At 43.0% G+C, this 14,445-nt stretch overlaps 1 protein-coding gene across 5 annotated transcripts in view; it reads left to right on the plus strand.

Moving 5' to 3' along the window:
• SH3PXD2A (SH3 and PX domains 2A) overlaps positions 1-14,445 on the plus strand; it is a 680,586-nt gene that overhangs the window by 271,256 nt on the left and 394,885 nt on the right. For all 5 annotated transcript variants that reach the window (XM_069239466.1, XM_069239465.1, XM_069239468.1 and 2 more), the window contains one exon: positions 5,739-5,815. In XM_069239466.1, coding sequence (XP_069095567.1) covers positions 5,739-5,815 — 77 coding nt within the window. The remainder of the gene's footprint in view (positions 1-5,738; positions 5,816-14,445) is intronic.

Genomic DNA, 14,445 nt, shown 5'->3' on the forward strand with positions numbered 1-14,445 from the left:
ATAGTGTATGATTTTAAAAGCTGGGCATGGCCTTCTTGAGAATGGAGGATGTCCATTGAACATAGGGAAATACAACTTAAGTCTAGCTTTTATTATTGCAACGTACTCAGCGTTTGCCTAGTAGCTACACTAATATTTCTATACCAAAAAGAAATTACATAATCCCTCTCGGCGATACTATAACAACGCATCTCCTCCTTGGTTGCAAGAAGGACATAGTTAATTATTTAACTTCTGCATCTTTCCCTCCTCCTGGTGTAAGACACCTAAAGACCATTGTAAGATCCGATGAAAGAGCAAGCTATGTTTGTCCGCTCAGTTGTAACATCCATCCATGTTTGCTATCAGCTTTGCTTGGTTATGCCTTCAAGCGCACTGTCCTGAACCTACTCACTTTACTGCGTCATGCAACAATCACTAAAGACGTAAACATGTGGATTATAGGACTTATCAAGCGACTCGGCTAAAGGTTGGGCTCCATGTAATCTTCTGCCTCTCATCAGTCGTCTCTTAAGGAGGGACTCAGCCCGCGTGCCCTGATGCTATAGCTGATGGCCAGATGCAGCCAATCTAGGTCCGGTCAGAAGTCATCTGTGGATAACGAAACAGGGACCATCTAGCCAAAGTCGCCCTAAACAGGGACTAGAGGTGAACAGCAGGCGCTGAAGTGTTTTTTAATAACGTGTTTATCTTTGTGAAAGAGGGAAAGTGAGTAAATGTGTAACACCAGTCTGCTCATGCCGGCAAGTCCAACGCCACCTCTGTCACCATAACATACAGATTTATAATGCATGGTTTGTATATTCTTGTGGCTAGAAACAATCGCATTGGTCTGCTTGTCCAACCAGAACTAAAGAAAATAACAAATACCTATTTCCTTTTAATCCCCTTCTAGAAAAAAAACAAGAACATAATTCTTCTCTTTAGGATCCAGTGAATGTTTATTCCTCCTCACCTTCATCTACATCAAAGAATTCCCATTAACATTTCATGGTAGCCATTCCAGTGTGCCAGCCACATATGCATCTTGGAGCTAGTTGTTGGTGGGTAAAGGAACAAGTAAAAACCATTTGAAATTTGTGACCTCGAAGTAGCTCCAGGAAAACTGCATATTCCTTTGAAAAGTAGATGGGTCAAGTCTCTCTTAGCTTCAGAAAGTCTGGTTCTGATTTTTCATGTTTAACTCCCTGGGAGGAATATAATTACATCAAACCTTCCGGGTAAGTACCCACATTTGAGGTCAGCTTAAAACTCAGAAGCTACTTGCTTTGAAAATATTAGGATTTTTTTTACGTAAGAACAACGTATTTGTTGTTTTTCTTAAAATGTTTTCCTAGAAGATATTTGTTCAAGTGGTAAGCAATTCTACTGGCAGATTGCTCAAAACAAATTAATTCATTATTATTTTCATTAACGCCCCTGGGCCAGAGCACTAACTTGACAATGAGGCATGTAACCAATTACCATCCTTGTACGCTACTTTCCTGAGATCGAAGATGTACCATAAGACCTGCCCTCACCGTGGGTATTTGACAGTTTACAGGCAGTACAGGGACGTACCTTCTGTGAAGCTTTGAGGACTGCTTGGAAGTCATTGCCGTACAAGGGGTGACCTTGCTGGGGGTGCCACGAACCACATTGTGTCTCTGCCATTGAGTACTGGACCAGCACAGAAAAAAAATGATGCCTCCTGCGCAAGACATATAAGCTTCATCTAAGCAATACATTCTAGGGCCCTGAATTTCACAGCTGAGTGTATGTTCGCTGTGTGAATCCTTTAGTTTGTAAAATAAATTAATTAATAATAAGGTTAGCATATCTGTTTGGTTTTGGTGGGATGCACCATGTTTCAACTCACAAAACACTGTGCCGTTCCCTGTAAACATAACAGAAAAATACAATAATTTTGATACCTTGTTTGCCTTCAAATCTCTTTCCATTTTACTTCAGATACTAGCTAAAAAGTCTCCTTTCCCAGGCTTTTTAGTGTGTTTCACTCTTCACTCTGCTCCTCAAAAAGGGTCTGCAGATGAAACATTTAGTGACTAACCATAGAGAACATTCTGGGTACAAGATCAAAAAGTTTTTAAAAAACCAGTTACCTTCATTTTGGGACATAGCCATAGAAAAAGGTTAGGAATGGCGCTCTCCTTGCTAAACTTCAGGAAGGCTCTTAAAATGCCCCATATAAAAAAAATCCCCACGGTGAACTGTTAATCCTCATGATAGCTGGGGATCAAAGTAACAACTGTCGAAGCCATTCTTTGAATGTGAGTACTTGAATCATCTTCTGTACTAGGTACTTATGTTAAGTAGTATTGTCTATAGGAGAGGTGGTTTCAAGATCCTGGTTGGGGGTTTGCTTTGCTAGTTATCCTTCGGTAGGTGGCTAACCATATGAAATACTAACATGTTCCAAAAATGCTCTCAATAGCTCTGTATACACTCCAGGCTAGGGTATGGCTAGAATATTAACCGTTTTCAGATATTGTTAGCTGCTGCAAGTGCGTGATGCCCAGACACTCGTGTGGGCCCAAAACCCTGGATGAAGAACTCAGCAGTACTTTATCTTCCAACTCTACCTGTCCAGTATATTCTGCTCCTCATTTATCAAGAAAAGTCTCATTTCACAAAGGCTCGGGGAAGCCGTGCATGGCTTTGAATGGTCACTTGGATTTGTCCAGGGTGATATAGTCAGTGAGAAATTCTTTCCTATGCTTTCAGTGTGGACTTTGTCAGTTTTATTGGATGTTTTTCACCGTATTGCTTCTTGGTGGTGGTATCTTTGTTGTCTGAGAGACAACAAGAGGAGATTTCTAACCTTGGTATGATTGAGTGTACTGGGATGGCTTTGCCAGCATTGTTGGCAGTGGACCGTTCCGCTGAAACCAGAACTCTTTTGGTAGGGGGCAAGCACAGAAAAAAGGGGCTGTCGTCAAAATGGATGGAAACATATCACTATAAGTAAAACGTCTTTTGGGCTAAAAAAACCATGGGAGTGATATTGATCATTCTCTTGGAGAGGTGCTGAAAGAGAATGTTCAGAAGAAGGGTGTGAGCCAGGTGAGGAGGTGCAGGTCTTGTATTTAGGCATCTATATCACAGCAGATGATATGAGACAGGTGTAGCTGTCTAAGGTCAGAGTCTTGGTATTGAGGATGGGCGAGGAGTAATGTTTTCTGCTACGTTTTCTAGTAATACAATCAAATTAATGTATAGAGAGACAATTAATGTTGTGACACTACTGTTTAACCATTAGCCCCATGAAGTCAAGTATACAGCTATGATTTCCTATTAGGTGGCCACAACCCTGAAATTGTTTAATGGCCTCCGGTGTCATCAAGAGAAATAATTTTGGGGTAAAGAATTGTCATGATTGCTACAGCCAATACACTGTACTCTCAACTGTAAACTGCTCCATGGGTCCGATCGGGACTACTGCTTTTCAGCATCCTATGGGGGTGAGTCCTGGATACAATGCAAGCCTCATACAATGGAGGCAACCCATATTGTGAAGTATTGCTGCTTCAGAGTGACCTCAGGTTCATTTGGACCAAGCTACAGACTCATCATAAGTCTACATGGGCAGTTTACTGCTGACTACCACTTAAGGTGGGAAGACAAACTACCTTCCAAACACACTGCCCAAAATCCACAATTCTCTAGACTTATTATCATGAGTTTTTTCTTAGGTTACATGAGTATTCTGAGCCACTGGTAATTACTCTGGGCGCTTTTCATGACATCATTTTTTGCTTGTCTGTGCTTTTACAGAAGGGGACCAAGAGGTCAGTTGGACTTTAGCTGGGCCAAAGTTTATTTGCATTTGGTTGTTACCTAGCTAGAGTGCATAACAAAAGATGGACTAGAATCCGACTGGATGATATTTTTGGTGGCTGAGATTTGTTCAAGAATTTCACTAACACTCTTTTCTGTTTCTCAGTAAGAATCGTCAAGCACCCTCACAAAGTTACATTCAAATTTTAACAAACTTTTTGAATAATGTTATAAGCCTAAATACTTAAATAGTCTTATTTATCCCAAATCTACCTCTAGGGAACTCTTAAACGTATTAAGTAGTTTTTAAATGCATCCACATTTTTTGATTGGCCTGGTGCAGTTTTTCTTTTTATCTTGTATATTTAAGGGTTTTATAGAATGCTCCTAGTAGCCCAGTGGTGACCTCTGAGTGGTAGGAGTCTCAGAGGGGTGGAGTACGGCAGATGCCAGGCTTTAAGTTAAAAACCGGGCAGTCAGCAGTAGCAGGTGAAATACGGTGAATGGGGTATCTGGGACCCTGCCAAAACAACAATCTGTTGTTGGTACAGCCTTTCACTAGACCAGTGATGCTAAAAGTACAGACTAGGGACCGCATCCGGCCCTCCTGACCTTTACATGCAGCCCCCCCCCAAACAACATCAGTACTGGACCCAACTCAGCAACAACATTAAAAAGCTGTTAAATAAACAGGCAGGCATTTATTGAAAGGTTAATTTAAGTTAATGAAAGGAAGTAACAAGGCTGTCCTGCACCTCTTACATTTAGAAACGCCTTAATTTTTTAAAACATCTTGTAGCAAAAAAAAGTACGAGAGTCTGTTAAAAATTCAAAAAGTGTATATATCATTAACATGCAGAACTGTTTCACCTAAGTACATCAGATTATATCAGTGAATTAAGAAGCATTTTCAGTGATAGTTTTCAAACACGAATTTAGAAATTTTCATTCATCCCCACCTACTCTGACAACAATACCAATTGTGAACTGAGAAGCAAGTCAGTTGTTATGTGCACTCTTTGGGTGGCCTGTGATGATATTATACTAAACAACGTTCTAATGTAATAAATGAAGAACAGGAGAATGTTTTGCACAGCATATGTCCTGAAGTCATGTATTTTGAAATCCTAATATGTGATGCCCAATAAAAAGGATGGAAACGGAACTAAAACTGATAAAAAAGAAAAAGAGGGAAATAACACACAATTAGGTTAAGTGAAGAAGCCAGGATTAATCCCAAGTCTTTGGTTTTATGTCGTGCAACTCAGACACTAGATGAAGATGCTTCCCTTCCCCTACGCCCACCTTACCACCAATACACTCCCAACCCGACTGCTACCTCACCGGCATCAGTGCGGCCCTCGGTCACATCACAGACCGGCCCCTGTGAAAGTGTCTGCGAGTACCCATGGAGTAGACGTTCGATGAATGCGGTGATGGTCGGAGACGTCTGACCAATTTGTCTACGATTTTTTCAGAGACAAAGGTGTCATAATATTTAATATATACATTTCCAGCAATGACATTTAAGATCTCCGTTTCTGCTGGGGGGCCCTCTTTCTATAAATGTAGGACTTTTTGTTTTCGTCCGACTAGTGCATTTTTCAGCAGGCTCTGGTCTCAGACAAACACCAGACAGCAATATTTCCCCTTGTGTAGACGTTTTGGTAAAGGTCTGTTTCGCATATTTACATATGCATTTTATGTACTCGGTGGCGTCCAAATGTTCATGGCCTACTTGTGTAAAGCAGGCTCCTGCAACATTATTAGTTTTCATTCTGCAGGTTAAGGGGTCGGTTTCAAGAGCTGATCTTGGAATGAAATGAAATTAAATGAAAACACCATTGATGTCACGTTTCCTTATGCAAATTGATTTAGGTTTTCTGTTCTGTAATAGCAAATGTGATATGGCAAAACCATTGTCTTTACTACAAATGCTTTTCTTTGTAATGTCTTTACAGGCAAAGTGCTGTTCAGGAGAAGCCGGATTCGTGATGTCGCAGTGAGGAGGTTGAAGCCCATCGATGAATATTGCAGGGTATGACTCGTTTCCAGTACTGATTGATCTCAGAGTACCCCGTAAAATGTAAAATGTGCTGACACCTGTGACCACTGAAAACCCAAACTAAACACATTGGAGACAAATAACATTGATGCGAGCAGTGAGTGCTGTCGCGGCTGGTGTAGGGTCAAAGTGGCGAGCGGGAGCACAAAGCAGAAACGGAAAAGAAAAAGAAAACTTGCCTGCCCATTGCTGCATTGCCACTCGTCAAGCACAGCCTCCCAGCCTGCCCTGCGGCCAATCCTGATGCTGCTCTCATGCTGCTAGCAGCATGAGAGCAGCATCAGGATTGGCCTAAGTGCTCCCGATTTGCTCTGCCGGGCAAACTGGGAGCCTGTGCCTGCTGTCTCCAACCTAGCAACACAGCTCTTGTTGGAGAGAGCTCAGTGCACATGTGAGTTTGGCCGTGCTGAAACGGCCGACATAACCCACATGCACACTCAAAGGAGTGCGCACCGCTCCCTCTCCCTGCCTGTTATCCTCCATGGCCCCACCTCCTTGAAAATTAAATAACAAACATAGTTATCATTTAATTTTACAAGTTTTGCAGCTGCTGTTGCTGGCGGGGGGCGGCGCTCCTCTGCCATAGCGGAGGAGCTGCCGCTAAGTGAGTGAAGTTTCTGTTCACAATATTTTTAATAGACTGCAACAGTCCTGTATAAAATGATTTCTCTCTGGGTAAATAGCCTGGGAAGAGACAAATAATGTGTGCAGAGAGCAAAGCATTGCTCTTTCGAACGGAGATGGATGGGGTAGAAATCCGAGATGATAGTGCACACAGGGAGTAGGGAACAGCGCAACAGTCGACGTGAATATTACTACGTGAACTTACTCAAACATAGATGGGAAAATACTTAGAAGAAAACCCTACATTTCAATAAGTGATGCAAATACATATTCGCATGCATGTTGGTTGAGTGGAATATTCCTGCAGAACCATTTATGTTTGCACACATTCTCAGACAAGCTTCTCGCACACCCTCAGACAAGTCCCGTAGCAAAGTGGTGAGGGACCAGGTAATTGGTAAGTGTGCTTTGTACAAAAAATGTAATGCGCTTTTGCCTCTAAAGTCAAACTGACTGTACTTAAAAGTGAACTCGGCCCTTCTGTTGGACTGTATAGGGAGCTTCATTAGGTTTTAGAGTTTTTTTGCATCTCGTGTCTAATGCCCACATTCAGGGTTTGACAGGCATAGAAAATAGGCTTGGCACCAAATAATATGCCCTCGTTAATGAACTGGAACGCTAAAAAAAATGGTCAATGCTTGCAAAGTGGGGCAGTTTCGAACTTGCAAAAACATGCTGTATTTGCGTTCTGAAAGGTATTGAAGACTGAACGGATCTGAACTTTCTGCAGGCAATGTTTGTTTTAAAATCTGGGAAATCAACAGTACCCCACTTTGGAAAAATCAATACATCTCGCCTATGTAAGAGCTATTTTGTACTTATATTTATTTCATATTATGCCAATAAGGCAATACAAAAAATACACATTTACACTCTAACCATAGAATCTCTAAAACAGTAATATACAATTCATTGCTTAAAACTTAAGCAATCAAAACACATTATATCATATAACCCACAGATATTCCAATTAATATGATTGTTTATAATCAAAATACACATCCAGAAGATCCCATCACTAAGGTCTGCACCTTTAACTACACCAAGTGATTACTTAAAATGCACCTTGAAATATTGTCAGTGAGTCATTCAACCAAGCACCGAAGCTCATAAGACTTGTATTTCTCTTTTAGAATCAGGGCTAAAGTAGTTTTCCTACTTCATGCCATATGAGTTAGTAAAAAGCAAACTGGGGCCCAACCAACATATAAGCAAACCATAATAATCAACAGTCAAATAAAACACAGTAGTACAAGTAAAAATCTGCACTGAAAACATTCAGTGTAAGGTGAGCAACCGTTCAGATACAAAAAATAAAAATTTCCCTACTGCGTGGCACAACCTTATATTATTAAATTAGCAGTATTGTAATTGTAATAGTATTTATATATCGCTTACTACCCCTGACGAGGGTTTGAAGCGCTTTCAGCAAGTAGCACACTACTCCAGAACCCAAGAGGTTTAGTGGTGGATTAGTATAGGGAAATATAAGTTCAGTTTTAGTATTTTTATGAGTTAATTTGAGCAGAGGATATTTGTGTTTATTAGTTGGATTGACTAGAGTGATTGAGGAGGGAAGAATCCAGAAGTGTTAATTGAGAGTTTATAGTAATAGGATGAGGCTTGGGATCAGTAAAGAAGAGATGGAGGAGGGAAGAGTCAATGGGAAGGGTTAGGGAGATCATAGTGGCAGGAGGGGTTTTGGATGAGTCAAAGGTGAGATAAATGAGGAAGAATTTAGTAGGGTTGGTTGGGAGATCATGGTAGTAAAGTGAGGTTTATATTGTTGAAGCTTTTTATGTCATGCAAATATCATTGTATGTCACCTCCATAATCTGTGTCCAGTAAGTGAAACATAGTGTTTCCTCTCCTCACTTCTTTTAAATCAGAGTTTCTAGATTTCTCTTTAGTCACGCGTTTCACAATTGATTTTCAATGCAGCACTGACATTCTCTGAGTGTCTAATAATGACAATTCTCGTTTTTATGAAGGTTAGCAGTCCAGTGGTCTGTTTCATGTGCCTGTAAATAAGATTTTAGTTTCAGTATTCTGAAACGGCTTTAAATGGCCTTTGAAGACATACTAGAGTAAGGTCCTGTAAAAATATATCATCAGCATAGCACAGTGATGAAATAGCTTTGATGGCCAGCTTGGGTGAAAAAGACCAAACCTGGTTTGGCACAAGCAGCGCATCAGCAATGTAGATTGAAAAAAGGGGAGGGTCTAATATACAACCCTGCCTTAAACCGTAAGGAGTATCTATTTTCCTAGACAGTGCTCCATTTTTCAATATTTCTATCCTTGTCCATGAGATTTCATGAAGTTGGATTATCAAGTTTTAACAGACTGGGGGAATACTCCAATTGCACATTTTTTTTTCTAGAGAAAGGCCCGATTAATTGTTGGAGACAAATCTATATATGAAAGATACAGAGGCTGTTTACTTTTGAAAGCATATTGCTCTGCAAATGTAAAAGCTATTGGCTTTGCCAATCTCTTTTAGCTATGTTTTATAGCAGCATGACTGCTGTTCAGCATGACTAAATGTTAGTGGCGTAAAGTGGAGTAGAAGAGAGTGGAGTGGGGTAGCGTGGCATAGAGCAGATTGTCGTACACTGATGTGGAGTAGCATAAAGTGATGTGTCGTAAAGTGGCATTGTGTGGGGTGGCAGAGAATGGAGTGGCACAGCACTGAGTAGAGTGGTGTGGAGTGGCATAGAGTGGTTTAGTGAGGTGTAGAATAGAGAGGAATAGAGGAGCGTAGAATAGAGTGTGGTGGAGTGGCATAGAATGGCATTTTGTTGAGTGGAGTAGCGTAGACTAGAGTGGCATAGAATAAAATGGAGAGAGCCTGTGCCTGCTGTGATGACCGAGGAGCGGCACGGTGGAGGTGGCATTGTGTGGCATGGAATAGTGTAGAGTGCCGTAGAGTGGCAATGCGTGAATTGGCATAAGCTGGAGTGGAATGGACTGGCACAGAGCAGAGTGGTGTGGCATAAAATGGAATGGATTGATGTATAGTAGAGTGGTGAGGAGTGGCGTAGAGTGGTGCAGGTTTTGTATGGCGTAGAGTGCCAAAGAGTGGGGTGGTGTAGAGTGGAGTGGTGTAGAGTACCATAGAGCGGCACTGTGTGGAATGGAGTAATTTAGAGTGGAGTAGCGAAGAGTGACATAGAGTAGAGTGGCATGGAATGGCGTAGAGTGATTGAGATTGGTGTGAAGTACAGTGGCATTGAGTGGAGCAGCACATTTTAGACTGGCATAGAGTAGAGTGGTGTAAAGTGGAGTAGAGTGGCATGGAGTAGCGCAAAGTAGAGTGGTGGGGTGTTGAGTGGCATGAAGTGGTGTAGAGAGGGGCATAGATTGGCATGGTAAAGAGTGCCATAGAGTGGAGTGGCATAGGATAGAGTAACAGAGAAGGATGGCATGGAGTAGTACAGTTGGGTGTAAGTAGCTAAAGCATCAATAGAGACGCAGTTAGGGTAAAAGCAACATAAATAAGAAGTGTGTGCCTATGTTAAAAGTAGAAAAGCAGATTGAACATCCAGGAATAATACTGAAATGCTTATAAAAGAAGAAAGAAAGGGAAGCCTACGGGAGCTAAGCAGTTAAGACAGCAGATGAGTAATGACGAAAACAGCTGATGGTATGCTGTGTGCGGGTTGTAAGCCCACTGAATTTTAAATTATATGTCTCACAGTGTATGTGCTCTGTATGCGAGACCTAAAACTGGACCAGCAGACCATAAACCAGGCCTACAAATTGCCAAAACAACGACCCACACCAGCAGCCCACAAATGCCCTGTGAAACCAGCTCATTGTTCACTGCCTGATTGCCCAAGGTCACTGGAATTATGCAATTCGGCGGCTGCAGCATTTTCCGCATAATTATGAATTTGCCTCATTTGCCATGTAATCCATCGATGGTGCTTAATCTGCAGATTTTAACAAAAGTGTTCCCGCTCAATGGGTGACCCTTTGAAAAGTTTGACCAGTCATTTTTCAGTAGTTTATTGCACTATTTGGTTGTTATACTGGTGAAATCTTTGCCCAGATAGTATTACATTTGTAAAAAATGACAAATAAATGAAGCAACACTATCAGAAAATGTGCTGCTTTATGCTGCATAACTTGCCTTCTCTTGCAGCATAATTTAGTGATCCCTGCCTCATAATTTAATCCTCCCCTGTCTCATAATCCCAGTGGGCATTCCAACCCACATTCCTGTGAAGTTCCATCTGTTGAGATGTTTATACTGCCCCTGGGTCTCCAAAGGGCACTTCCCAGTATTTAGAAAGTTGAATTTAGTTATTGGCATACGAATAGACCATCCTTGTCGGTGATATTTCTCTGTATAGTTTCCAGCATGTCTGTAATGCCACGTACTACTGAAATGGCCATTGTGTATACAGGAAATTCAGCTTTGTTTACAATCTGTGTATAGCGCCATTATACCATTATACCAGCGGAGTAACGTCACCCCCCCCCCCCCCCACCCCCCAACAGCAGCAGCAGCAGCTCCAAACCTTTTACAATAAAACAATAATAAACTATGTTTCTTATTGTTTTATTGTAAAAGGGGTGGGGCCATTGGCGTGAGAGGGATGGAGGGGGAGTGCACATCACTCTCCTCAGTGTGCATGTATGTTTGGCCAGCCTTCTCGGGCCGGCCAAACACACATGCACACTGCGTTCTCTCCAATCCGGCAACACAGTGCAGGCAGAGGCTCCCACTCTGCCTCGGAGCACCAAGCCAGGGCGCTCCGGCCAATCCTTACACTGCTATCATGCTGCCAACAGCATGTAAGCAGTGTTAGGGTCGGCAGCAGGGCAGGCGGGAAGCCTGTGCCTGCTGTGAGGACCGAGGTGCGTCGCGGTGGAGGCGGTGAGGAAGGTACGTTTTTTTGTTTGTCTTCTCACAACCCCCTGATCCCCCCCACCATGCTCCATGCAGCCCGCCCCATTTCGCACCCAGGAGCCGCGACTGCATTATACTACTTAAGGGGCTTCTCTATATGTTGAAAGTTAATTTACTGTTCGACAGCTGGATGCACCCCATGCCGGTGGAGTAGCCTTTGTCATTATTTATTAAGACTCAGTTTTTTTCCTTCAACGAGCACGTGTCTTTAATTCTCTCTCATTCATAACTAACTGCTCTGGAGACAGAAAGAGATGTGAGCTTAAGGTTGCCCTTTATTCTCAGCTGACACGTTGCTGTGCTTCTTTACATGACGTCAGACTTGCTGCTGGCTCCCTCACTGCAGGCAGCCATTTCCGGTTAGATTCAGAGCTCAGCTCAGTTTAAAATCTAACCTGACGTGTTCATGTCCATGGCTTAAAACGTGATCCATACGGATGAAAATAAAGGACCACTTGTGCCCTGTAGTCCAGTATCGTTATCTCAGACAGGAAGTCTACTGAACGCAAGGGAGAGGCAATGTCACGAGTTCATGGAACAGACATGCTCCGTCTGAGAGGCAGCCATTTACTGCACTCAGTGCAGACGCCACTTGTGACCTCCCTGACCCGGAAATGACTGACAGCACAGAGATCATCTGAGTGACAAATCCACAAATCATATCATGTAAAACATCACGAAATTGAATGTTCACCCTCAGCATTTTCCTTTTCTTGTCCTTACACTCTTTTTAAAACTTCTCGTCTAGGAATTATTACAGAATTACCCTTTGGTATGTAGGATGATGTTTTTTTAGCACTTTATCGAATATTAATCAATGTACCTTATTTGGAGGCTCCGGAGTTACTTCTGTTTTTTGTGGACGTTTTGCCCCTTTGCATCATCTGCTTATTATTGTCACAGACAGACATCACAGAGAAGCATTCCAATGTGCAGCACACTGGTATCAGAACAGAAACATCCCAGGAGTGAACACGGACAGTTCCGGGTTTTCAGATTGAATGCTCAGCTTCATTACTGCTTCTACCATAGTGTATTATTACATTTGTGTGTATAAAGAATTCAAAAATGTAATTTTCGAAGCAAAAATTGCAGCCCAAAATTATACGGAAATTGTGGAAATCTAACTGTAAGTCAAAAGTCTAGGTGCGACTAGGGAGCTTAAGTGTTTAAGCGTCAATAAAAAAAAGTCTAAGTGTCGATGAGGCAAGCGCACATTGCCTAAGTAATCATTATTGATTTGAAAACGTTGATGTTTTTTTTTTTATGATCAATTGCCTTAAGCATGTGTTTATTTTCAAATTGACATTGAGGAAGGGCATCTGTTTGTGATCATCTCTGCTTTTCCCTGCCGTCTTGCCGAAGTTTTGGCGACTGTGTGCAGTCTTTATTGTCAAGGTTTTCATTACAGCTGGGTTGTGGGCTAAAATGCAGCAATCTTTACTTTCAGCGCCTTGTCCTGGTTACTTTCTTGTATGCAATTATGGATACTCTATGGGTACCAACTGGAAGTAGTCAAGGGTAGTAGCTACTGCCGCTGGCTGGCTTGGTACCCCAGGCACTGCCTTTGCCACCCCTGTCCATTCCTCAACCACTTTCTATCTTCTCTGCCTGAAAAGAAGTTCTTGACGGCCAGATGGTGGTTGACCCACAATGTTTAAGCTAACCACTACAGCTGTATCGGGACCTTGAATTATCACAGAGGAGAGCATTCTGAAGACGAACAGGTGTGACATATGGCATCAATCAATAAAGAGGGCTTCAAACCGTCAGACGGAAGATGAGTTCCCACCTCTTCTTGTGACTGGCTGCAGGTGTGCTTATCCTGCACTCCTTCTTGAGCCATCCTCACCCTGAGAAGATGTGCATTAACCTCGGACAGAAAAATGAATCAGTCAATGGCAAACTTTTTTATCAACTGAGTAAAAAGATGACTTACAAGACAGTGTGTTGCACACTGCTATATGTAGAGAGCCACCCGGGCTCTCCTTTGTTCTGTATCTGGTTCCGCGCGTGGTGACGTAGCGCGGAACCAAGGTATTGTAATAAAATCTGGGCTGCGCTGACGCAGTTACCCCATGAGACCCTAACCAGGCTGCCCGAGTCGTAATTGCATCCGCACCCATCCATGCCGCCCTGAGACCCTACATTCGCGACAAGCGGGATTGCAATTACACGAGCCAGCTGCGACGCGGAAAAATAAAAAAATAGTAATAATAAAAGCACGACACCACATGAGAAGCACAACGCCACATGAGGCATCTTCATTGTGCGCAAGAGGCTGTAAGGAGCACCCACCTTCTCACCTGGTGCGGAGGAATCGTGTTGGAATGTGAGGTGCTCTAACCGGAGGCGGTAGCGCCCTCCAGTGCGTCCTCCCCGGCCGGCACGCTGTGGGAATACAAAGGCCCTGTAGGCCAGACAGGTAAGCCCCGCCCCGTGAGCCTCGCCATTGCACGCTTCCGGAGCTGCACCACGCAGCAGGAGGAGAGTCCTGGAAGTGAGTGTTGCCAGGTAACGGCAACACGCGTTGTTCGTGATCCCAGCTGGAAGCGAGTGTTGCTAGGCACCGGAAACACTTGTTCGTGATCCCAGCTGGCAGAGGCCCTGGGAGCAACGCGAGCAACGTTAACGACGGTGGAGGGGTGTGTCCCTCCAAAAGAAAAAAAAAGCACAGAACCAGGAAGGACCGGCAGAAAGGAAAAGAGGAAGAAGGGGCTGAGTGAGTGCCCAGAAAGGAAGGGCTGCACAGCAGAGAAAAAAATAATAATATAATAATAAGAATAAGGAAAATAAAGGCAGAAGGGGCATTGTCACAGACAACAGTGAGGTACACTGTGGGGAAAAAAAAGAAAACCAATCTGTAGGTTGACACAAAGGCTGCAGCCAACCAGTGAGGGCACGCAAAAAGAATCAACATGAGCGCGCCACCTCAAGAGAATCCACAAGCCACTGTGCGTCCAAACAACAGTGCTCACTCCTCAGTCACATCGTTGCCACCATTTAGCCAATTGGTTGATCCGGCCACAGCATCGCCAAGATGGCGCCTATGGTTGAACCG

The sequence above is a fragment of the Pleurodeles waltl genome, chromosome 6 (assembly GCF_031143425.1).
Source record: "Pleurodeles waltl isolate 20211129_DDA chromosome 6, aPleWal1.hap1.20221129, whole genome shotgun sequence".
NCBI classification, from domain to species: Eukaryota; Metazoa; Chordata; class Amphibia; order Caudata; family Salamandridae; genus Pleurodeles; species Pleurodeles waltl.